Below are 26,445 nucleotides of genomic sequence, written 5' to 3'. Positions count from 1 at the left end.
GGTTTATAAGTGTGCGGGAAGGGTTTATAAAGTCTTAAAATACATATAAATACTGAAATAAATGTAAGGTTCCTACTTCGCAGATTTTCACCTATCGCCGGGGGGGTCTAGAACTTAATACCTGCGATAAGTGGGGGAATACTGTATATTTGATTCCTATTGGGGAAGAAAAAAATTTATAAGGAAAGTGTGACTTAAAAAAAAAAACAGAAAGGGTTTAAATGCAAGCTTTGTTCTATTTTAATCAAGTGCACTTATTTATGATGTCTTTTTTAAACAGATTTAAATAAGTGTCTTTTTAAAATCATGCTGAGTCCTGTAACAGTGCTCAAAGGAGCAGGGAAGTCTACAAAAAAGAAGAATTGATAAGCCAACTGTGTGTTTTACTTTAATCCTTGGGCCAGTATTTACAGATAGAGATAGATTAGAATTAATCACTGACTTAAAGTCATTAAATATGTTGTACCTTACTGAAGTCCCCACTTAAATGAGTTTAAAAACATAAATAAGCAATCAGAACAAATTTAACTGAATTCTTTGCTGAAGTAGAGTAATGAAGTCACTGTTCAAAGTATCTATTGACAGTATCCTGTTGGTAACCTTGTGAGCAAAATAGATTTAAAAATTGTCCTTTTTAGTTCTTTCTTTCTACAAAGAGAGGCCCAGTAGCCTAATGCCTAAGAGCATGGAACATAGAGCCAGGTCATCTGGGTTTCAGATACTGGCTTTATACCACGTACAGTGGTGTGACCTTAGTGATGTGGCTTAAACCTCTTCATATCTATTTCCTTGACTCTGATTATATGAGAATGGTAATTGTACCTATACCTCATGGGGTTGTTGTATTAAATAAATCAGTATATTACACAACTTAGAGCAATGCCTGGCAAAGAGCAAGCACTATGTAAGTTATAATTAATGTTATCATCGTTATTATTGTGTTTTTCCTCATGTTTTCCATTCCGTCATGGTATGCTTCCCATCTGGTAGTATAAACACAGCAGTCAGCCCATTTGGCTTTTTCTATAAATTATTGAAATAGATAGATATCAATCGTATATATTTTCTTGTTAGCCAAAGCAAGTGAAGTATTACCTAAGATGCCACATAAGCCTTCTATTTTAAGTATATGTTATGACTAAAAGTCTCTTTTCATTGTTCAGAGACAGCATAGTATAGTGGATAGAGAGCATTGACTTTAGAGTCATGAGAGTTATTGAGTCCTAGTTCCACCAATCACTATCTGTGTTAATTGGGAAATGTTCGGTGTGGTTCTGTTGCTAAAAGAGTGGTATGCAAGGGTGAGATAAATATTTCCTGCTCTAGTCCATAGTAGCAGTGTGAACTTGGTCAAGTTTTTCTCTCAATGGAAAGGGAATCCTATGCATTATGAAAGTTGCAGTAAGATGGAGATAATACCTGCTTTAATGGTATGGTGAGCACTAAAGATAATATACATAATGCCCCTGATACAAAACCTTGTACCAAGTATGCATAACTTTTTTAAGTACGTGTAGTATTTAATATTTTAAATATGTAAAGAATGTGTAATACAGTATTCCCTCACTTATCACGGGTATCGCATTCTAGGACACCGCCCCCCACCCCACCCCACCCCCGCGCAATAGGTGAAAATCCACAAAGGAACCTTACATTTATTTTAGTATTTATATGTATTTTAAGGCTTTATAAACCCCTCCCACACACTTATAAACCATTCCCAGTCCCTTATTAACCTTTCCCACTCCCTTATTAACCTTTTCCACACTTTTATAAACACTACTTATGTTCTAAAACATATTCTGCACTCTTAAACCTACATAACTTTAACAACATACATATACAGTACTGCAAAATCCCACGATATAGCAAAAAATCTGCGATAAATAATTAAATATAATATTTTTAAAAATACCATGATACAGTGAGGGACTACTGTGTTCAGTCTTCATAAATTTCTCTTCTTTTTTCCTCCTTTTCTTCACTTTATGCTAACCCTTTAATTCTTGAGAGGAATTATTATTTTTGCCAAAAAGTGTTCCCAACTTCTCTTCCCTTGTAGATGATACAGTGTGATGTTACATTCCAAGGAAGTACAAGTGGTGCTAGAAAATTTTGCTCAAAGTTCTTGACATGTATCAGTATGTGTCTCATTTTAATACTAGAGGAAATAACTATGAGAGCAGTACAGCTGGTATTTGTCAATCTAAAAATAGTGGCAGGGTGTTTTGGAAGAAATACTGAGTTTTTCATTGCACCATCCAATACTGGATGTTGGCCACTGGTGTTAAGGGAACAGTTGCCAAGGTTACCAACCTTTAAGCCCAATTACAGGATGAGATCTGTCAGCCTTCAGCCTGCTCTCTCTGATATTATTCTGCTATAGTGTCCATGTGGCTGGTTATTTTTATTTTTTGATGGTACATTCAAGCAGTTTTCAAGATGAGTAGGAGAATCTGAATAAAACCAAAATGATAATAATTTTAGAGTTGATTTGTAATAGCTGAGATGTTTAAATGCTTTTTTGTTCTGTGTGGTACACTTCCTTTGTATAATTGAAAATTAATTCAACATATTTATGTCATTATATAGTTGAAATAAATTCTTAGAATGCATATTTTTTGTCCCTGAGCATCTTCAAAGGTAAGAATATTTAAAAGCAAGAAAGACGTTTTTCTTAGAGAACCTATAGAAACAAATTGAGAAATCTGTGTGGAAGAACACTTAATTTATTATCAGAGATTAAAATAGTTACTTTAACATTAAGATGAAGAAATATGTATATATAAACTATTTTATTAGGAAATACTGAATGTACAAAAGGGACTTTAGCATATGAAATTTTACAAATCCTGGTTGTGGGAGGAAATTAGCATTTGGCTGAAAAAATTTTAGTTGTGTGATGTTTTATTACAGAAGCATACTGGAAAGGAAAAGGTTTATATAAAAATTCTAGATTTTATTTTAGTGTTACCCTATACTTTACAATAGGATTTATTTTCAACATACATGAAAAATACTAGTAGCCTCTCATTATTTTGTATCACTTCACTGGTTCCTAAAAAATATTGTATTAGTTCTGTAAGCAACTAGGAAAAGGGACTTATCTGTTCTGATTTAAAGCACTTTTGTAATGCAGCCTTTCTCATAATTTAGCATGCATGGAATATTTCATGAAAGCAATACATTTTTTGAGTAACATAGTTATGTACCAGGTTGCCTAAAATCTATAAAAAATGAGGCCATTTTCTTCAAATAACATGCAAATATATTGTGACCAAAACAAAAATGAATCAAGGTATAAAAACTAGGAAATAGAGCAAAGTGCTAAAATATACAAACTCTTAAAAACTGTGTCTCATTATTTTCCTGTTTTCCCCAAGATGGCATTGGATATTGATGAGAGAGTTAGGAGTAAATTAAATTCAGTTAATGAAATTTCATAGATGTTTAAGGTACTCTTGATAATCCCTGGGATGGCAAAAGGGAGAAGGACAGTGAGAAGTGACCTGAGTTTTCTATTAACTGTTTCTTGCTTTCAGTTAGGGACAAATATAAATGAAATAGAGTTGCCATAATATTTATGTGTAATCTCCCAATTGTAAACAGTTGCTCAGATATTTAAAAACTATAAAACTTGAGCCAAGTATAACTGATTGTAGCCAGTAGGCTACTAATTTGTGACCCCTTTATTAAATAAAATATAAATATTATTAATAAATAGTTGTAATGACCATAAAAACAATATGAATTCATAACAGGGACAGTGCCAAGTCTAGGGGAGTTAGAGAACCTTCCCTAAGTAACTGATGTTTAAGGTAATATCTGGAGTGGAAAGTGGAGAGGGGAGAATCTAGACAGAAGAAAGAAAATGTTCAAAAACCCCCAAACAACTCAAGGAATTGGAATGGAGTACTTAGAACAGAAGGTCCATGTCTAGAAAAGAGAATGTAGAAGTAGACAAAGAATGATCATGAAGAGGTATTTAAAAAATATATTGGTACAGGTATTTTCTTTCTTTTCATTCTTTTTTTTTTTTTTTTTTTTTGAGAGAATGAAAAGTATCAGTGAAAATAACATCAGGAACCAAAATACAAATGTTGTATTGATATTTGCTGAGCATTCTGGTCTCTGTACACTCCTCTCAAGCTCTATAATGAGCAAGGCAAAGGATTCTTAACATAAGTGCCTCCAGTCCATATAGAGCGGAGAGCTTATTTGGTTAAAAAAATAAAAAATTAGAGCAACAGGAGTACACATTTGTTCAATGGAGGTTTTGTATTTTCAGCCCTATGAGATTTGATACCATTTTTTCTGAAGCTGAGAATCCGTTAATCATTCACATTTCCTGCTTGTACCTACATGATATTAATGCATGTCTATTTCAAAGTGCATCCTCATGGAATTGCAAAAGGACAGTCATTATGGAAAATAAATATGGATATTTTAGCTATGGTCCTCTGCTCCCTCACCACAGCCATAAAATTACATATTAAGATTTAGATGGAATATTAAATACAAAATAGTTTAAAGTTGGTTAAGGATAGATGAGAGAGTAATTTGTTTTTATTAACATGATTGTATAGTCACTGAAATAAAAACTGTGAAAATGTATTTTCAAAATCTCATTAGGTTATATCAACCTCGTTTGGAGCAGTGGGGTGGGCGTGGGCAGGGATACTGCATTATTTTAAGGAAATAAGGAAATTTTGCAAACAGATGTTTTAATACATGACTTAGAAGCTGCAAATAAATGTCCATGGAAACACACTAGAATAACTGTTAGTGACTCAAGTTGTGAAACGATTCTAAGAAGCTGGAAGAATTGTCATAACACTGATCTATTTGTTGAACTTGATACATACCACTAATTTTGCAATATGGATGTAGTTTATAAAGTTTAAAAAAGGATTTCTTATGTACTGGGAACTATAAAGAAAAATAAGGTCAAGGTTGTTCAGAATTTTCTACTTACCTTAAAAGTTGAGATACTGTTTTAAAACTGGTCCCAACTCTTCAAGAATCTAATAGAAGGCTGTTCTCTGTAGGAGAGCTGTTTGCTTTATGATTAACAAGGGTTTCTGCATTCTGAATTGTTTAGAGTAGTTCAAAAATTATAGATCAGCTATTAAACATACTTTGACACCAATGATGGAGTTCTTTATGCTTATTTTGTATTTGTTGAGTATATGTGGCTGGGGTTTGCAACACTTAAAATATATATTTTTTTAATTTTTGAAGTATATTAATCAACTTCAAAAATCTTTAAAAATCAGAAAATAGGTTTAAAAATCTTCCTATATGTACTGCTGATGGATAGTGCAGGTAACAATGTAAGGACAATAATGTATCATGCTTAAAAATGACATTTAGCATATAATGTTTATATATGATTTGCTCTTTAGTAATATATAATATTCATGGGCCCCATTTCTTCTTTCTCCTCTAACTAGCCCTATATATTTATAAAAAACTGAAAGTAATCTCATGTGCTGTCTATCTTAACTGTTTATCTTAAACAGAATGAAAAATAACTTCTTAATACATGTCCCCTCTAAGTGTGCAGTGTGTGTGTTGAATCAAAACAAAACAAAAATTAAAAGAAAAAATCTTATAGAACAGACTGGAGGAAAAGAAGAGGAATAATATGCCAGTGTGCTCATGCTAGTTTTTTAATATTATGTAACATAAAACAAATAACTAAAATTTTCTTTTATTATAAGAAATTACATTTAATTATTTCTAAAACTTCAAAGCAGTTTAATCTTTCAATGCATTTGTCAGTCATATGAAAAATGCTTATCCAACTTGATCAAAATGTTTTAAAAAAATCAGACTCCTATTTTGCTTCTGATTCACCGTCAGGTATAAAAGAAAAAGAGAAAATGATGTCTGCTAGTGACCTAGTGCTAAATCTTCCAAGCTGCTGCATTGTTCTTTTTCTGAAGTGTGCTGGGTACCATTATCAACCAGCTGCCTGGCATCACAGTATCTACCTACTCAGCTGCTAAATGATGAAGACCATTATGTTAAGAATAGAAAACTGTTTAAGCATTCATATATCAGTAATGCTTATTGCATTTTCTATTTACTTCTCACTTCATTGTAGGCATTAAGCAGCAGAGATGATAGATGCTTAGCAAAATGTGCCTGTCATGGTATGCACATATCATGCCTTTGAAAGGCTGAGTGAATTAAAGTAAAAGCCAGTAACATATTGTACCATCCTTTCCCCTTAGAGTACATAACCAAGATTGTGTTTTCAAAGTATATCCATTCATATAGTCAACAAATACTTAATGATTTCCTACTAGGAATATGTGTGTGTAATAAGTATATATGTATATAAGTGTATAATTAAGAATAGCCCTGGCTGGTTTGGCTCAGTGGATTGAGCGTCGGCCTGCGAGCTAAGTGTCGCTGGTTCGATCATCCAGTTAGGGCACATCAGAGAAGGAAAACTCTGACTCCAAAAAACCTCCACTGCCTTGCGGCATACCTCTTCAGGGGAAAGGCTAAGGGAGTAAACCCCGACAGAAAATCCGGAGCCGGAGTCCCTAAGGCGGTTTGACGTTGTAGTCAACACCGGCAACTCCTGCGGCGCACCTGAAGCCAAGCTGTATTGACTCCGTCTTTCCCTTGGACCCTTCAGCTGCGAAGAGAGGGGGGGTCTGCTGCATGGGCAACAGCAGACCCTCCATATCACCCTGCCCAGGCTCTGTAGCTTCAGCTTCACTGGAGAGGACACTCCAGCGTCATCGCAAGATGTCGATTCAACACGGGAGGAGACAGATACCGTGTCACTCCCGAGTTGGACTGCACAGCCATTCTCGGTGGTGCAGATAGACTCTTAAGAAGCTACACCATTGTCTCTCGAGACGGACGGCTGCCGACGACGAGTATAATTAAGAATTAATCTTATTACTGGTTTATCATTTTTTGATACTGGCCCAAAGCATTCATGTTTAATTATTGAAAGGCAATCCAACAGTATCCTGTAACTGTGGCTGACACTTCTAACCTGGGTTATCTTTTTTTTTCTTTCTTATTTTTTTTTTTTTTTTTTTTAATCACTGTGTGGTTGCCTTTCACTTGCGCCCCCAACTGGGGACCTGATGTGCAACCTGTTGTGCCCTGACTGGGAATCGAACCAGCGACACTTGGTTCGCAGGCCGACGCTCAATCCACTGAGCCACAGCAGCCAGGGCTTAACCTGGGTTATCTTAATTACATATAGTATTACCTCCTACTTCCAGTAAATTACTTGACTGGGTTGTACATTATTTCCTTACTTTTTTAGTGAAGGAATTAAAACTTCCCTCTCAGAATTGCTTTTTAGAATCAATAGGATTTGAAATCCAATGGTATGTTAGGTGTGTGAATGTATTTCTATACCCTAACTAAGGTAGGGAGTGGGAGCAAGTTAGGGAATGGGTAAGTGAGCATGGCACTAGGAAAAATAGTAAGTAAAGTTTTAGATATACACTTAAGATGTTTATGGGACCTAGATTGAAAAGCTGAGTCCTTTGAGTGACAAAATAACAAATGTAATTTGAAGATTAGTCAGAGACTAAAATTTTCCTGGTACCTTTCTTTTTGTCTCCCATGTTATTTTTGCATTTCCCTAGAGACTTCTCCTTCAATAAGGTCTTAGACATGCAATTCTTTCAGTGGTATTGCTCTGTTATTATACTGAAGCCCCATTAATATGTAGGTAAACTGTAGGGAAGGGAAAGTGTTCTGTAGTCCTATAATTAGGTCTCAGCCTTTTATCAAGATGTGTCCCTGGGTTGTGACCTTCACAAGTGCTTCTTAGTGCCTGCCCCTCTTAGGTGAGAAAGGAAGTCTAGAGGGGACTGGAGCTGGGTTGTTTTCTTCCCCTACTTAGAAGCCTGGAGGGAGCTGGAGTTGAGTATTTCCCTTCCTTGCTCTGGCTCTGGTAAAATAGTTTTCCCTGAGGGCAGGCCTTGTTACAGAGAAAAAAATGATCTGGGCATATTTTTGAATGGCTAGTTTTCCACTGTGCCTACTGGAAACAAGATTTTTTTTGTGATATTTATGATATTTAAATCATGAGTGGACCTAAGAATGTGAAAAGGAGCATAACAAGGACAAATTATCCAAGAAATAGTATATAGATTAATAACAGTATCAGTAAGTCTAAACCCCAATAAGTACAAACTTATGAAAAATACCATATTTAGAACAAAAAAGCAAAACAATAAACTTATTTTGGGGAAACATTTAATAATATTTGTCAATAATACTCACCAACTTTGAGTTAGTGTTTTTGAGCTGTGAAGCACCTAAAGTAGATGAACTAGTTGTCAAGAAATTTTGGCCACTTTCTATGGGACTTTAGGATATGTAAGTTTATCCATTCAACACATATAATAAACACAATTTTGTGAAAGACACAGTACTATTACTGCGTCATAAAGTTAAAAATAAGATATAGTACCGATAGCCAAGATTTGGAAACAACCAATGTGCTCATGGGTAAATGAGTGGATAAAAAAGCCGTGGTACATTTACACAATGGAATACTATGCAGCAGTAAAAAAGAAGGAATTCTTTCCTTTTGCAACAATATGGATGGAACTGGAGACTAATATGATAAGTGAAATAAGACAATCAGTGCAGGACCAATACCATGTGATCTCACTTATGACTGGTTCCTAAGGAACAAAATAAACTAATGAGAAAAATAGAATCAGAGGCATAAATGCAGGGAACTGACTGATAGCTTTTAAGAGGGGAGGGGGGATATTGGGACTGGTTGAAAGAAGTTGAAGGAATTAGACAAAGAATAAATATGCATCACCCATGGACATAAACAAGGGTATAGGGATTCACTGTGGGACGGAAGGGCTGGGAGGAGGGGGGCCAAGGGGGAAAAATTGCAATAACTGTAATAGCATAAATGATAAAGATAAAATAAAAAGTAGAATAAAGTAGAGTAGAGTAGAATAGGTATAGTACCAGCCCTGAAAGAGGATGGGGAGAAAGCACTGGAGGCTTAGAAAATAGCCTAAGGATGACACAGAAGTGTGCAACTACATGACCATCTTAATGTAAGAAGGATGCTAATAGGGTCACTAGAAGGGAGGATGAGAGATACCTGAAGTGAGTGGGCTGGGGTAATAGCTAACACTGATGGAAGTGATAAAAATTGGGGAAGCAACACAAAACAGAAACAAATTCATATAGATACAGAGAACAAATTGGTGCTCACCAGATGGGAATGGAGTTGAAGGGGTGGGTGAAGATGGTAAAGGGGATTAAGATGTACAAATTTTCAATTATAAAAACAGTCATGGGGAATATAAAGTACAGCATAGGGAATATCGTCGTCGTCGGCAGCCGTCCGTCTCGAGAGACGATGGTGTAGCTCCTTAAGAGTCTATCTGCACCGCCGAGAATGGCTGTGCAGTCCAACTCGGGAGTGACACAGTATCTGTCTCCTCCCGTGTTGAATCGACATCTTGCGATGACGCTGGAGTGTCCTCTCCAGTGAAGCTGAAGCTACAGAGCCTGGGCAGGGTGATATGGAGGGTCTGCTGTTGCCCATGCAGCAGACCCCCCCTCTCTTCGCAGCTGAAGGGTCCAAGGGAAAGACGGAGTCAATACAGCTTGGCTTCACGTGCGCCGCAGGAGTTGCCGGTGTTGACTACAACGTCAAACCGCCTTAGGGACTCCGGCTCCGGATTTTCTGTCGGGGTTTACTCCCTTAGCCTTTCCCCTGAAGAGGTATGCCGCAAGGCAGTGGAGGTTTTTTGGAGTCAGAGTTTTCCTTCTCTGATGTGCCCTGACTGGAAGATCGAACCAGCGACACTTAGCTCGCAGGCCGACGCTCAATCCACTGAGCCAAACCAGCCAGGGACATAGGGAATATAGTCAATAATATAATAACTATGTATGGTATCAGATGGGTACTAGGCCTATCGGGTTGATCACTTCAGAAGGTATATAAATGTCTACTCACTATGTTGGACACCTGAAGCTTATATAGCATTGTATGTCAACTGCAATTGAAAAATAAATGTTAAAAGAGGCAAAAAAGTGTTTAAATGTTTAAAATATTTATTTGTATTCTGTTACTTTAAAACTAAACATTATATATTTAAAATATTTTAAATGTATCACTTTCATTTATATAGTTGTCCAGGCATATAGTTAATTTAGGTATATAGCTATTTCCTGTTTTGTTTATCCAATCTGATATTTACTCCCTTTTAAATAGGCTTTAGTCCATTTACCTTTAATATGATTATTCATATAGTTGAGTTTATTTCCAGTTGTCTTATCTGCTCTGTTTCTCTTCTTCCTTTTCTGACTTCTTTGAGTTAAATATTTTTAACATTTCATCTTAATACCATTTTTGACTTTCAGTCTTACCTTTTGAATTACTTTGTTTATTGCTCTAGGGACCTGCATTCTTAATTTATCACAGTTTAAATAATGTCAATATTGTACAGTTTTATACAAAATGTAAGAACTCTGCAAAAGAGTGATTTCATTTACCTTCCATATATTGTAACATTGTTGCTGTATATTTTATGTCTATATTTTTAATAATTCTACAATGTAATGCTGTTATTTTGGCTCATTGTCTTTTAAACACATTACAAGAAACAAAAAGATAACCTTTTGTATCTACCCTATTTTTTCAAAATTGGTGCTCTTTATTTCTTCTCATAGATTTGTGTTTCTTTTGTATTTTTGTTTTTCAGCAGGTTGTGTTCCAGTGTAGTTCTGTTTGTATTTATCTTGCTTGTAAACCTTTCAGTAAATAGCTACTTCAGATAATATACTTTTCCGTTCTAGTATTTCAGTTTGGTTCTTTGTTATTTGTGTTCCTCTGTCTATGCACTTTAACTATATTTTTCTTTAAATACTTGAATGTATTTAAAGTAGTTACTTTAAGTCCTTGTCTGCTATTTCCAATACTGGATCATATTGTGGGTCAATTTCTATTGACTTCTATTTTTCTTCATTGTAGGTCACAATTTTCTGCTCTGCATATCTAGCTATTATTTATTACATAGTAGATATTGATAAAGGTACATTTTAAGGAGTCTGGGTTTTATCATCTTCCTTTAAAGAGTGTTGAGTTATGTTCTGCTAGATAGTTAAATAACTGATGAGTTCTTTTATGTTAATTTGGCTTTAGTCTCTTCATTTTTTACTTAATCCAAGAAGTAGCATGTTGAGGTCTAACTAAATGCCCAAGGTGATCAATGTGAACTCTCACTGGACCAAACTCCAACACATCTCAGCAATTGCTCACCTTTATGACCCATCAGCACTTAATACCATTCCTTGAATATGCTAATTTCAATTTTAGTGCAATTAAATTAAATAAACAGTGGGGTGGCTTTTATGGACACATTGGCATGGAGAACTGTTATTTAGACTGAAACCTAAGTTTGTACATTGCTAAATCTCTTGTAGTGAGCTTCATTTCAAACACTAGATTGTGAGTAGAAAATTTGGGCAGTGTAGATAATCTAGTTATAACAACTTTGAATCCTTTTAAAGTTGACAAAGATTTTTATAATTTTTTATCTTGTACAAATGACACAACTATGTCAAGTAGATTTTATCTCCATTTTGCCCTTGAAGTAACTGAGACACAGTGATGTTGCAGAATGCAGATTATTACATAAATTAGTAATTGCCATTTGGAGTTCAAATGCAGTACTTTTCACCATACAAAATAACATGTTATTTGTTTACAAAAGTAGGTTTTTGTAGGTGTGAATAGTTCATTTAAAACTACAAAAAATGACAATACCTGAGGTTAGATAAAATCCTCAAGTAAAATACTGGCCATATCTTTTCCTTCTACATGTGTGACTTCTTTCTTACAACAGCAGATGTAAATTAGACTTTAAAAAAATTTAACCCATTTTAAATGTAAAATATTTTCTCTACAAGTTATCTTCTCTTATTTAAACAAGTCATATTTTATGGTTGTGATTTGGACATACAGAGGCATTCATCTCTCATCCTTAGCAGTTCTCCTGGCTACTTTCCCCTACCTTACAGAAACAACCAGGGGCTTGTTATCTCAAACTGAAGGTGGTATGGAATAATCATGCTACTGTTAACCCTTTGAGTGCCAACGTCACTGTGACTGATGCTGACAAATTTTCCCAAAAGTGCCAGTGTCGCTCCCAGCGACTCTTCTTTCGATGGCTATAAATGTAAATAACAATGGAATAATTCATATTTTATGTTTTATTCTCTTTTTTTGTACCTCAGGTTATATACTGATATAACTTTTTCTCATGTTGACCCAAATTTTGAATTACGCAAGGGTTAACTACAGGTGAGAGTTTTAGATGAGAAAGGAAATGTTTCAAATTGCCCAATATGTTACATGTTCTGTGTAAACTTAGCTATTCTAAAATGACCTCATGGCCCCTCTTGTCATGTGATTTAGAGTTAGGATGAAATTAGTAATATTTTTATTCCTGCAAATCCAGTTCTCATTTTATGTCCAGTAAAATGCAAGGGTATTTTTTTAAGTAATAGTAGTTTTGGACAATGGAATTTGTTTTGCATGAGGATGAAAAGTGGTAATTTGTAACCCTAGTCAAGAGGTAAATAAAATATAATACAGGGATGACATTACAGATTTGTAACTACTTCATTAGTTCTTTAAGAAAGAATAAAAACTTCTTTAAAAAGAAGTACCCTTGGAGCTATTTACTCTGCCACTTTTCCTGATGCCACTCCTATCCCTGTTTTTTGTTTCTTCAATTAATAGCCTTTTTGTGTGTGTGAAGGGGAAGTTTTAAATTTACAGCAAAAATGAGCAGATAGTAAGAGAGCGTCCATATTTCCCCTCCTCCCTGACCATAGTTTGCCCTATGTTTCACATCTTGCCTCAGTGCTATACATTTGTTTCAGCTGTTGGGCCAATATTGATTCATTATTATTAACGAAGGATCATAGTTTACATTAAGGTTCCCTTGAACAGGTCTATAGGTTTTGAGAAATGCATAATGTCATGTATTCACCCCTAGAGTATTATAAAACCCAAAAAAATCTCTGCATTGAACTGTTTATTCCTCCTCTCCTTCTTCCCTTACCCTCCAAATCCTGGCCAGTGATCTTTCACTGTCTTTATACTTGTGCCTTTTCCAGAATGTCACATAGGTAGAATCATAGAGTAGGATCCTTTTCAGACTTTTTTCTTCATGTCTGCTCAGAGTTTTTATAGCTCATTCCTTTTTATTGCTTAATAATATTACAAGTCCTTGTTTTTTGAAAAGTAGAAAAGAATATTTTCTAAAAGGCAATCTCTTTTAAAGGAGAAATCTACCAAATTCAAAATAGAAAATTAACCTGTATTCCAAGGGTGTTTAAAATAAGAAGGCAAACTAATTGGGATCTCAGGTCTTATTCTTTTTAAAAAATTTTCATCGAAGTGCTAAAATTGTTCATGTGTTTTATATATCTTTAAGTTTATCTATAAAACCTTGGGTTCCTACTGTGTGCTGGGATAGTCTTATCTCTACTTCATAACACACCCAGGAATTAGGTAATATCAACACTATTTTATGATCGTGAAAAGAAATACAAAAAAATGAGTTTCCAGAGCTATACAACTTGCAAGTAATTGAATAGAAATTCAAACCCTAATCATGCTGCCTCCCAGGTTGATGCTCTTCACGACATGTCATTTTTATCATGTGCTTTCTGAGCAAACATCTTAACTGCAACTTTGCAGGCCACGAGCTACAACCAGGGGGTGAGGCTGCAAGCCTGCCATGCCCATTATCTAATTTTATTCCCAACCCTTTTGAACCAGAGTCTTTAAAGTTTGAACTAGTTAAGAATGACAAATTGTACACATATGTTTATCTCTGTTCCCTTCTGAAATATCACTGAAGTGATAGTAAGAGAATGAAAAAATATATACTTTACAAAGAGAATGTAAGAAGAGCACAAGTAGACAAGGAATATCAGCAAATATTTGGAATGTAGAAAACAGTTGCATCTGTAATAACTCACTTAAGCAAAGAAAACTGAAACCTACCTGCAAAGGAGGAAGAAGCAGCAGGTAAGCCAGTTCTTCCTGCAAAGCAGCAAAGAGTCTCAGGAATCGAAAGTGAATGGAAAATTAGACAGGAAACTAGAGAAGAATCAACTGAATGTCTGCATAAGGAACAGTTTCGTTTCTCCCAGCCCTGAAGATCTTTGCTCTCACCCTGCAAGCCAAGAGTCTACTCCTCTGACACCCAAAGAAGACTGAAAGAGAAACAGATCCAGATTTTGTAGCCTGAAGTTTACGCAAAGAGGGAAGGCAGCCCTTTTTATTAAGATGACATCAATTACAATACAAAATTATGTTGTTAAAAGAATATTTAGAATGAGCAGAGATCTGAACAAATTACAAAACAGAAAAATGACATCATTTTACTTATTAAATGTCTGACATATGTCTGTATTTTTTTCTTTTTTTGCTTCATACTCATTAATCACCTCTTTATATGAAAATAATTTTGCTATATTTTTAATAGAAAAAATAGGTAGTCTTTCCATTGGCAAGTTTAGTTGAAATTTGGTTGTTTTTTTTTTTAATCAATGGTAGGAATTCATAAAATGTAACAATGCAGGTATAGTCTCTGTTTCTTACAATGCTACAGGCTTGTTTCCTATAAACACAGAAATGGTATTTTGTGAAAGTCCTATCAAAAAAGGGAAGAAAAGTTAATGGTGTACATATAACTGTATTTGTAACATTATCAAGTTATACTTGCAGAAGGGAAGTATTTGTCTTTTGATCAGGTACCACTGAGAACCAAATTCTCTACTTACAGTTTTACATGTTTAACATTTTATGAATTTCCCATTTTGATTTTTGTCTGTGTTTATGACAACTGTGGTTCTCCTGCCCATAACCTTCTGGTGCTAGAACACATTCTTAATGCATTACAACTTCTGCTGATGTGTGGAAGGTAGTGGAAGTATTCCAGGAAGCCATATGTAGAGCTAGCATTACTATACTGTCAAAGATAAACAAAGCAAGATACTAGTTAAAGTAGTAAGGACATGTTTTAGTCAGTAAAATACTGTTACAATAAAGAAAAGTTCACTGAATTGAACTGAACTTCATTTTGTACAAAGGTGACTGGACATTTTGAAGGGAGAATGAAGGAGTAGGGAGGGAGGCAACTAGGGGCTCAGAAGGTTCAGGGAAGTGAAAAATTACAAAAGTTTGAAAGGGGACATTGGTCCATGGGAAACCCACCTGGATTTGCTAACTGGCATTGATTAAATTCAGGGTCCCACCTTCCCAGAGAGACTAGGAGACAGGGACGCTGTCTTCAGGTGTTGGCTGGGAAAACAGTAAGTTCTTTTGGCAGCCTTGATTTTTCTCAGGCGTGCACTTTAAGAGGGGACTAAGGTCATCCTAGGGATATGTCCTTGAACTATTACACTATGTTAGTGTTTTGTTCAAATCTGTATAGGCCAAGGTTGAGGCATAGTCAAGAAAGCATAGAGAAGCCTAGCTAGAGTTTGGTCAAGGAGAAAATCTTTTTCAAAGCCCCAAAGTGACTAAAAATCATAGAAATATATCACACTGAAACCAAACTAAATATGTCCGTAACTTAGCTTACTCTTAATTATATCTCAAAGTGTCCACAGCCATTGTAATGTTGCCAAACATAAGAGGAAATGTAACGGAGGGGAAATTGGTATAAATAAACACAGCAGTGTTCACTGATTGTGGTTTAGATACCTTTATTTCTGCAAATTTTACAAAAACATGATCAAAGGTAACAATAAATTTGGCAAAGTATTCTTTCAAGCAGTAGAATCAGAGAGTCTTGAGGCCTAAAGGCAAGAGCACAGCATAGAGCAGAAGTAATGGATGAATAGTTTCAGCCCCCATGTCCTTCTGTGGTCAGTTCCTAGGATGCTGGCAAGGATTCATTTAGACAAATCATGGACTTATTCTCTGGCACAATGGAATGTCCCTAGGAGGGAAAATACCTTGCTTAGGTGTCCTCTAACAAATCCCCACATCCCCAATTTCCCCTATAGTGAATCCACCAGTCACCAAGCCCTGCCCACATATACAGAACTTTAATTATGATTTTTAGTATTGTTCTTTTAAACATGTAGAATCATAGATCACCAAACCTATAAGGAAAGCCTTGCACTAAATGACGTAGACCAGGACAACTGAATGAGAAATATCCTCAGAAACGTAATTATGAAAAGATACTACAGCTATGAAAAATCAGAATTTTTATGTAACAGAGAACAAAGATTTACTAGAAATTAAAAATAATGTGGAAATTCAATGACCTTTATAATGAAAGAGTGGAAGATAAAGATAAGAAATTTCTGAGACTAAAACAAAAATACACATGGAAAGTAAAAAATGAAAAGGCAAAGTTGTTAGAAATTCAACTAAGTATGGTGAAGATTCTTGTAGTAGAGCAAGAGAGAACAGTGAGAAAGAAATTATCACAGACATCACACAAGAACTTTTTCTGTACTTGAAACTTTATAAAAGGACCATTAAATGCCTAGGACAATGAAGTTGTATACCTGTATATCATGAAATTGCAGAACATCAGGAGTCCTAAAAGTATACAGAAAAGGGGGAAATCATATACAAATAACCTCAAATCAGAAATGTGGCCAACTTCTCAGAAGACAACAATGTAGCACTAGGTTTCATAATTCACATTCAACCCTAGAATGCTATGCCTAGTCCAGTTATCAGCAAGAGGCAGAAAAAATGTATGAAAAGATTGGAAGATTGCAAAATAATTTGCCTTCTATCACTCTTTCTTAGAAGTTGCTGGAAAATGTGTTACACCCAAATGATGGGGTGAATCAAGAAAGAGCTAATACCTAACAAAGTTAGGATTCAAATATAGAGGAGAGCCAAAAGGAAATTAATTAGATAATGGTAGAGAGGTAGACAACTGTTCACTTGATCTAGGAAAGAATTCATAGCCATTAAAATGAGAACAAAGGGCTTCAAGAGCGATGCCTTTTTCACCTATTCTCATTCAAATGAAACATAACTGTTTATCATTTTGAAAACAGTTCACTATTTCTGAGAGGATGGTAATGGATGAGGATACAGAAACCAAGATTTAGAGACATTATTTCTATCGGCATCACAAAGTACTTCAAGGATTTTGGAATTAAACTTGGGAGAGTTGGTATGGGGTAAGTGAATGGAGAATGGGACATCTGCCAGTACTTTATAATCAGGGTGGAATTGGGCTGGGCGCCAGGAAGTTCTCAAGAAGGCAGGTACAAATGACTTTTCCTTTGCCACTGGTTTAAGGACTGAACTACAACCTCTGATTTGGGCCACTGACTTCACTTCAGTCATCTACTGAGTGACAGATGTGTCAGACCGATTTGAGCACTGTAGATATAAAATCTGTCGTCTGAAATTATTTTCCTTTGGAAATTAAAGTGTTAAGTGGGTAAATTTTTTTAAGATGACAGAGATTTCTCTCTTCAGCTGCAAATTTTTATCTTAACCTTATTAGCTGGAAATTTTCTAAAATGAAGTAAGCATATCTCTTCTTAAATGGAAGAGACCTGTCTCAGACTATGATTTTTCTTCTGTTGATGTCTGTGTTCTTTCTGTGGAATGTGAAGTAGATAACGTAATAGAGCTTTTAAAAAAATATATTTCACTGTATTGGCCATTGCTTAAATAAATAGACCCATGTCTGAAAACATGTTTAACTGTGTTTTTCTTTTTTTTCTTTTAAAGATACTATGTTAGGAATAGAATATGAGGTGCTGCAATCCCACCTCTTTGTGAAGCCATGGAAGTAACCAACGGTGAAGCTGGCAGTTCTCACTTAGAGCAGATAAAGGAATGCTTAATTCAGTAACTGGTCTTTCTAGACCTGCTGGCTAGACTCAAAACCTAAATGAATTGGGGAATGAAAGATGTTTGATAACCCTTTAATAACTTCAGACATTTTCTACTTATAACAACATACTTCACATATTAAATCACTTAGCTTCCTTGTGGCTTAGTTTCTTCATCTTCAACAGAAACAAGGATTACAATACCTGTTTACAAGAATCATTGTAAGAAGTAAATGAGCTAAAAGAAAGTATACAATGCCTATCACATAATAGATGCTCAATATGTGAGCACTTCCCTTCTTTTCTGCAAGGATTTTCCACCTTACAAAAAGCAGACAACTAAATGCATGACTCAGGCATCATCCACAGAATTGACTTAAGTGCCTATTTCCTTCTTCCCTTTATATATAAGCTGCTCATTTCAAAAAGAAAGTTGGGGATTTGCCTCTTTGAAATTTAAAGCATGTGGTATGTTTTTCTATGTTGCCTATCTGAGCTAACACACTTGTACTTTTGCAGAGGAATTGAGAGTATGTGTCATTTACTAATGTTAGGAATATAGAAGAGGACAAGCTAGTTCATGCTAACCTTCTGCATCCTAGTCAGTTGACTGACTTTCTATTGCCTTTCTGTGATCTCTACACTTTCCCATATAAGACTGGTGTACTCTTCATCAGGAATAGTGACCTCCTAAAGAACTACAGTGCATCGTAACATACAAGCAAAATTTGAAATTGTAACAACTTTTCTGTATATATTACTGTTTCAAAGATGCTTAAATTTCAAATCTGAAAAAGGAAATTGTCTATGAAAATTTTTTTTTATTTTAATCAGGTTTATCTTTTTTACTTAAACCTTTCTGCACTTCACTCAGGAAATTATTTTTCTAAAAAAAGAAATACTGAATTGAGATTTCCGTAAGTTTTGCCCCAATTATTTTAATCTTTAATAGATGGAAATGAAAATTTTCGTACATTATACTAGAAGTCATGATGTATATCAGCTTCTGAATCTTTTGCCAGCCCACTCCAAATTCCAGCCTTGTCCCCCACCCTAACTTCTACTTTAATTGGAAAAAGTGAAAATACTATCAGAATAAATGAGGCAGATTTTTAAATAGGAACTGTGTTATATCCATGATATTTAAATTAAATTATGTTCTGAAATATACAAACTTGTGTATAGGTATGTATGTATGTTGATAATACTAACTAAAATATATATATACATGTATTTACATATGTAAATGTATGTGATTATGTATATGTATAATACAAAATGTCCTTTACCATTCCGGTCATAAATATGCTAATTAATATCTACATTATTATTTTTTACTGAAGTCTTTTCTAATTAGTTATCATCCTAGCTGTGTGTGAGTATATGCAGTTAGGAAAGATTGTATTTTATTTATAAACATAGTAATTCAAATTAGATATATATTTTCCAATTTTCAATCTAGAAATTGACATTGAACGTTGCGTGCGAGAATCAATCAACCTGTTTTGCTGGACTCCTAAAAGTGCTACTCACCGACAGCATGCTCAGCCTCCAAAGCCAGCCTCTGATAACAGTGGCATCAGAAGTTCAACACCTTATTTCTCTGAGTATCCAGATACTCCAAAAACAGATCTGGTATGTATTTGAAGATTTAATTTACAACCTCTAAAAGATGTATATTACAATTAATAGACTCTAGTATCATTGCTTGTAATAACATTGTATAGGTCCTTTTGACATAGCTATTTTCTAATATATGATATTTTTTATTTTATTGTTTTTCTATTACAGTTTTCCCATTTTTCCCCATTTCTGCCCCCCACCCAGCCCACCCCTTCTCCCACAGTCATTCCCCACCCTGTTGTCCATGTCCATGCGTCATTTATACTAGTTCCTTTACTAGACCCTTCCCCTATTTACCCCTTCTCTCCTCCCCACCCCAATAACTGTTTTTCTGTTCCTTGTTCAATTTTGTTTCTTTGTTTGTGTTGTTCAGTAGTCTCCTGTATTAGATGTATTTTTCTTTCATCGCCTGGTTTATTTTGCTAAGCATAATTCTCTCTAGTTCCATCCATGTTATCGCAAACAGTAGGAGTTCTTTCTTTCTGCTGCATAGTATTCCATTGTGTAAATGTAATATATGATTTTATTCATGCAACTATTTCAGAAAATCTTTATGTCTATTTGGTTATACAGTTAGGAAGATTGTTTTGACATACTCTTTTAAGTAACAAGTTTAAGTTTTTCTATGCAATCATAGTATCTGTTTTTATATCAACTTATATACTGAGAGAATTACAGAACCAAAAAAAGAGTCATAAAAATAGAGAAAGACCTAGAGTTGTTCATAGAATAAGTATGTACACTTACTGATTGTTGATTTTCAAAAGAAATACCATTTTGGAAAACTATAGTATTCAGGTTTTTCAACATTCTATTCCTTCTAAATATATGGCTTTATAAATATGGTCAACTAAACTTTGAGCTATAATAATAAGAATTTATATATCTCAAATGTTCTACTGTTACTATAATATCTTAATCATTTCCATGAAATTGAATTTCAATTAATGTGTATAGAGTTTTTAGATACCTTAATAGATTTAATAGGATAGCCTCTAACTTGTAAAATAACATTTTAATGACAGAACATTTTCACTTTTTCATGTATGTTCAACAAACAGATTTTGCACCTAGACATTTTTGTAATTAGGTGTTTATTGCAAGAATTCACAGTTTTTCCCCTTTTGCTCTTTCTGTGATTTTTCATGTTCTCAAATATATGAGGGCATCCGTGTATTCACATTTTCCCATCATTATATAATTGTGTTTATTAAAGACACATATAAACATGACAGATTGTTATTGAATACAAAACAGTTTTGGTAATTTAGTCTCTGCCTCTAGAAATTTAGATGATAAAAAAGGAAAATGGCTACATGAATATATACATGTGTTAAAAATTATAATAACATTTCAAATCATCCTAAGAGATATAACAAGAATAAGAACCTATACTAGTAAGTAAATATCTGATTTGCAGTTTTCCAAAGTGTGCTGGGTGTCTCTAGGAAAGGGAGGTTCCTAAACACTAGAGTATTCCAGCAGACGATATCACTGCCATCTCATGGATTTTGGTACAGGAACTCATCAGCTAAGAGTTGTTCTAAATGACCTGTTAGAGAGCTTGAAACTTTAAAATTCAACAATTCTATATAAAAACTTAATTTATTGTTTTCTTCCTTTTAAATATTAAAATGTATTCTCTTAATAACAAAAAACATTAGTTCTTTCCTTCATACTAGAGAGATATACTTTGGCAAATGAACAGTTTTAGGAAAGTGTAATGTCATATAATGAAGGGAGAGGTGAATAAGCATAGAAATTAATAAGACTGAGTGGTAGTTTGAAAAGTTGAGTAAAAATAAAGGTATAAGTGAATAATATCTGAGTACTCAGTGCTTGAAAATATGCTAGATTTTTAAAATATAACTCTGTCATTTAATTTTCAGAAGAACCTCTTAAGTATGAGTATTTCTATTTTATAACAGAAGCATGAAACTAAACCCAGAAAGAAATTAAAGGTTTATACAGCTAGTAGATTTATACAGTACCAAAACTGAACCCCAGGTCTTTATGACATCACAGGATGTGTATTTTTTAATTGAAATGTAATTCACAAATCATAAATTTCACCCTTTTAAAGTACAAAATGAGTTGTGTTTAGTATATTCACAGAGTTATGAATATCACTACTATCTGATTTTAGAATATTTTATCTGTGACCCCCCTAAAACTATTTGTTATAAGTCACTTACCACCGCTCCCCAGCCCCTCACAAACCTTAATCTACTTTACATCTCTATGGATTTACTTATTCTAGATATTTTACTAAAAATGGAATAATATAATACATGGCCCTTTGTGATTAGCTAATTTCTTTCTTTTGATTTTTCTTCTCTCATTTAGCATAATGTTTTCACAATTCACTTATGTTGTAACATGTGTCAGTCCTTCATTCCTTTTTATGACTGAATAGTATTCATAGTGTGAATATACTGCATTTTATTTATCAATTCATCAGTTAATGGACATTTTGACTCTTATGAATAATGCTGTTACAAACATTCATATGCAAGTGTTTGATTGAATGCCTATTTTCAATTCTTTTGGATATATACTTTCGAGTCTGTTTTCTGCATCATAAGATAACTCTTATGTTTAACATTTTAAGGAACTGCAAAAGTGATCTACAAAGCATCTGCACCATGTTACACTCCCCTTGACAATGCATGAAGGTTGCAATTTCTCCACATCCTTGGAAACAGTTATTGTTACTCTTTTTGATCGTAGCCTTCTTAGTGAGTGTGAAGTGGGTATCTCATTGTAATTTTGATTAGCATTTCATAATAATGTACTTATCACTTTCTTGATAAGATCCTTTGAAACACATAAGTTTTTAATTTTGCTTAAGTCCAATTTATGGATTTCTTCTATCTTGCAACTATTAAGGTTCTTTGTCTTTCTCTTTTGAGAATTTGATTATGGTATATCTAAATGGGGATTTCATTGACTTTTTCATAGTTGGAGTTAATTGAGTTTCTTGGATGTGGTAAATGTTTTTATTCAAATTTTAAGAGTCTTCACCCATTATTTATTTAAATAATCTTTCTGCTCCTTTCTCTCTCCTCTCCTTGGATTCTCACTATCCATATTTGTTAAGCTTGATGGTGTCCCAAAGGTTGTTTAGGCTCTGTTAATTTTTATAGATTCTTATTTCTTTCTGCTCCTCAAACAGGATAATTTCACTTTATCCATATTTATATTTGATATTCTTTTTTTTGTCAGCTCTGTCTGCTGTGGAGCCCCTCCAGTGAACTTTTTATTTTAATTATTATGCATTCAGTTCGTAATTTCTATTTCATTTCTTTGTATAATTTTTGTGTCTCTAATGATATTCTATGCTTGGTAAGGCATCATTCCTTTTGTTCTTTAAACATACTTTATTTCCTGAGACACTGTTTTCTTTAGTTCTTTGAACATATATTTAAACTAGCTAATTTAAGTCTTTGTCTAGTAAGTCCAACATCTCATAGCTTTGTTTTTGTTGTTGTTGAAAACAAACTTCTTAAAATAATATAATATGGAAACTCTGGAAACCAGATTCTGCCCTCCTCCCTAGGGCTTTCGTTGCTGTTCATTGTTGTGATAGTGGTGGTTGATAATATTTATTTGTTTAGTGACTTTTCTGAATGAAACCTGTATAATTGTCAAGTGTGACCACTGTTTAGTTACCTTAACAGTCAGAGAGTTATTAGACAGATATTTCCTTAAGTTTCTATACTCAGTAAGTCTCCAGGCTTTGCTGAGAGAGTATGTTCATGTTAGAGCAGATTTACAACAGAGGCAGGAGTTTGTTTCTCTGCTTTACCCTTCGCTTTGTACTTGTTCAGAGTCTTGAGGTCAATCAAAGGTGGGAGCTTAAGAGCTTCTCAGATCTTTCTTGGTCATACAAAGAGTACTATGTATGTATGGCTGGCCTTATATATTTCCAGGAGCATGTCAGAGCTTTTGAAGACCTTATGGACATTGAATTCCCCAGCTTTTGACTTTAATTTTTAATTGTTACTGTCACCTTCTTGTTTGCCTCAACTGCTACGGCCACCTCAGGCAGTTGCAATTAATAAAAAATTGCTGCTACAACTCTGGTTTCTTTTCAGAGCACACAAATCATTCGCCTTATAGTACACTATTGCTGCTGACTGTTTTTGACAAAAATTTCAGGGAAAAGTTTGTTTGCAGTGAGAGAGCTCTTGAGTCAAATCAAATAAAGACAAGCATTGTGAGACGAGGTTTTAATGGAACTACAAAACAAGTCAGATAATCACAATTCCCTGCAGTGGTGCTTTTGGGAGCCCTGAAATCATTCTGCTCCCACCAGTGGTTGGTTGCTAGACTTCTGGTTGTGGGACTGTTGGTTTTCAAAGTGACTGTGGAACGGAGTGGCAGGAGATGAGATTAGGGCAGATTAAAACACCACAAAGCTCGCATTCTTACTGAAATTCAGTTGTTTCTCTTGAATATGCACTTCTCGGGTTGCTGCAGACCTTTCTTTAATTTCCAGAATTCCAAAAAACTTTATTTTGATTATCTTTGCCAGTGTTCTCATTGTTTTTGTTTTGTTTGGAGGAACAGCTTATTCTGAGATGCTTACTCTGCCATTCTTACAAATGTCACTTATATTCTGTCTACTAATTTAAACTCTTGAGTGAAACAAAAAGGTTGAGAAGTAATTGATTTTAAAAGGTCAGAAAGGAATATTAACATTTCATGTAATATGAGACTTTCATTTTGGGATAAAGTAAAATTTTACTAAGAAAAGTTGTTGCTTATTTTAAATTTGAGTAAATGGTTTCAAATTTTTTCCTTTATACCTTAATCTGAAATGAGATTTTTATTTAAAAACTTTAAGTTGTGAATGTCACTAAACAAAAAAATCCCTTTATATATTTCTTATTATGATAAATCTAAGTTATAGTCCAACTTGCTAAAGCTTTATGTTGCAAAACAAACGTTTTTATATACTCTTAAATCTTATATATTATCCCCATCAACAATAAAACTAAGAAGGGAAGTGAAAAATATTTATATGAAATGTTTCTATCTGAAGCATATTCAAGTTTTAGTTCACTTGCATTTAGAATTTATTTCCTTTTATGATATATTTCAACCATAATCAAAAATATAATGAATAACATAAACAGCAATGCATTACTTTGTCCACAATATGTTAGAATACATACTGAAATAGAAGACACTGTTCACTATTCTAGTTGGTGGGGACTTAACAGTGAAGAAGAGTCAAAGACAAGCATTGCCCTCTTATAATTTGCATTTAGTGGAAGATATACAGACAATAGCAAAAAAAAAAGTAATAATTTATTATATTATTTGGGGATAGGTGTCACTGAGAAAATAAAGAACAATAAGGGAGACAGAGAATGCCAAAGATGAGGCGTCAGGGGAACATCCAAGAAGAGTTGCTAGCCCTGAGTGGTGACATGATCTGGCTCACATGTAAAAGGGTTATTTTGGCTTCTGTTTGGGAAATGGATAATAGGGGGACAAAGGCAAAACAACTGTGGTGGCTTGGACCCAAGGGGCAGCAGTGGAGGTGATGAGAAGCAGTCTGATATATTTTGAAAGCAGAACCAACAGGTTTTACTGACTGATTGAACATGAGGTATAAAAGAGAGGAACCAAGGGCGAATCCAATGTTTTTGGCCTAGGCTAAGAAGGGTGGTGGTTTGCTATTTATTGATATATGGAAGACTGTAGGAGGAATAAGTAGGAAGGTGGAAATTCGGGGTTCAGTGTTGAACATGTGGATTTAGAGGTTCTTGTTAGATGGCCATATACAGAATAAATACATCATTTTGTTAAGTTTTATGAACAATATTTTATGCTAGTGTGTTTTCTAATTGATTATTACTAGTATAATAGAAAAGATTATTGTTTATTTTAGATTTTTTTGGACTTTATTTTTCAAAGAAGTTTTAAATTTATGGCAAAATTGACCAGAAGGAACAGAGATTTCCTGTGTACTCCCTGCCCCCACACATGGATAGCCCCCCACATTACAATGTCCCCCACAGAGTGGTACATTTGTTACAATTAATGAACCAACAGTGACACATTATAATCTAAAGTCCGTAATTTACAATAGGGTTCATTCTTGGTGGTGTACATCCTGTGAGTTTGAATAAATGTATAATGGCATGGACACCTCATGATAGTACACAGAGTACTTTCACTGCCCTAAAAATCCACTGCACTCTGCCTATTCATCTCTTCCCCTAAGACACTTGGATACAAACTCTGATCATTTTACTGATTCCATAGTTGTGCCTTTTCCGGAATGTCATGTAGTTGGAATCATACAGTATGTTGACCTTTCAGATTGACTTATTTCACTTAGTAACGTGCATTTAATATTGCCCCGTGTCTTTTCATTTCATGATGGCTCATTTTTTAGCACCAAGAGTCTATTGTCTGAATGTACTGATTTATTTAACCATTTACCTACAGCACATCATCTTGATTGCTTCTTAGTTTCAGCAATTATAAATAAAGCTGCTATTGGCATCCACATGCAGTTTTTGTGTGAATAGAAGTTTACAGCTGCTTTGTATAAATGCCGAGTATTTTAGAATTGATTCACTCATTAAATGGAGCAGGTTGCAGGTTCTCTTGGATGTTTATGTAGCTGATTCAGTCACCTACATATGAATGACTATCTCTTTCTAGTTACTACTTTTATTATTATATCTCACATTTTTCTTGTCTTTTTACATTAGAGAGGGCCTCTAGTATAAAGTAAAATTAGAAGTCATAGGAGTGTGCAGATTCATTTGTGTCTGAATTTAATGAAAATGCTTCTAATTTCATCATTAAGTTTGATGTTGTTGATAAATGCTCTTCACTTGGGTAATGAATGTCCCTTTAATTTTTCTTTATTAATGAGAGTGTTTATCATTAATGTTTGTTGAATTAATCAAATGCTTGTTCTAT

General features: G+C 34.4%; 1 protein-coding gene across 2 annotated transcripts in view; it reads left to right on the top strand.

Moving 5' to 3' along the window:
* The window catches only part of TBCK (TBC1 domain containing kinase), a 174,089-nt gene that overhangs the window by 82,529 nt on the left and 65,115 nt on the right, over positions 1 to 26,445 (top strand). For both annotated transcript variants that reach the window (XM_090266382.1, XM_090266383.1), the window contains exon 22: positions 19,337 to 19,509. In XM_090266382.1, coding sequence (XP_090122508.1) covers positions 19,337 to 19,509 — 173 coding nt within the window. The remainder of the gene's footprint in view (positions 1 to 19,336; positions 19,510 to 26,445) is intronic.

The sequence above is a fragment of the Furipterus horrens genome, unplaced genomic scaffold (genome assembly GCF_987537825.1).
Source record: "Furipterus horrens unplaced genomic scaffold, mFurHor1.1.pri manual_scaffold_2, whole genome shotgun sequence".
NCBI lineage: Eukaryota > Metazoa > Chordata > Mammalia > Chiroptera > Furipteridae > Furipterus > Furipterus horrens.
This window is presented reverse-complemented; position numbering and strand designations above follow the sequence as displayed.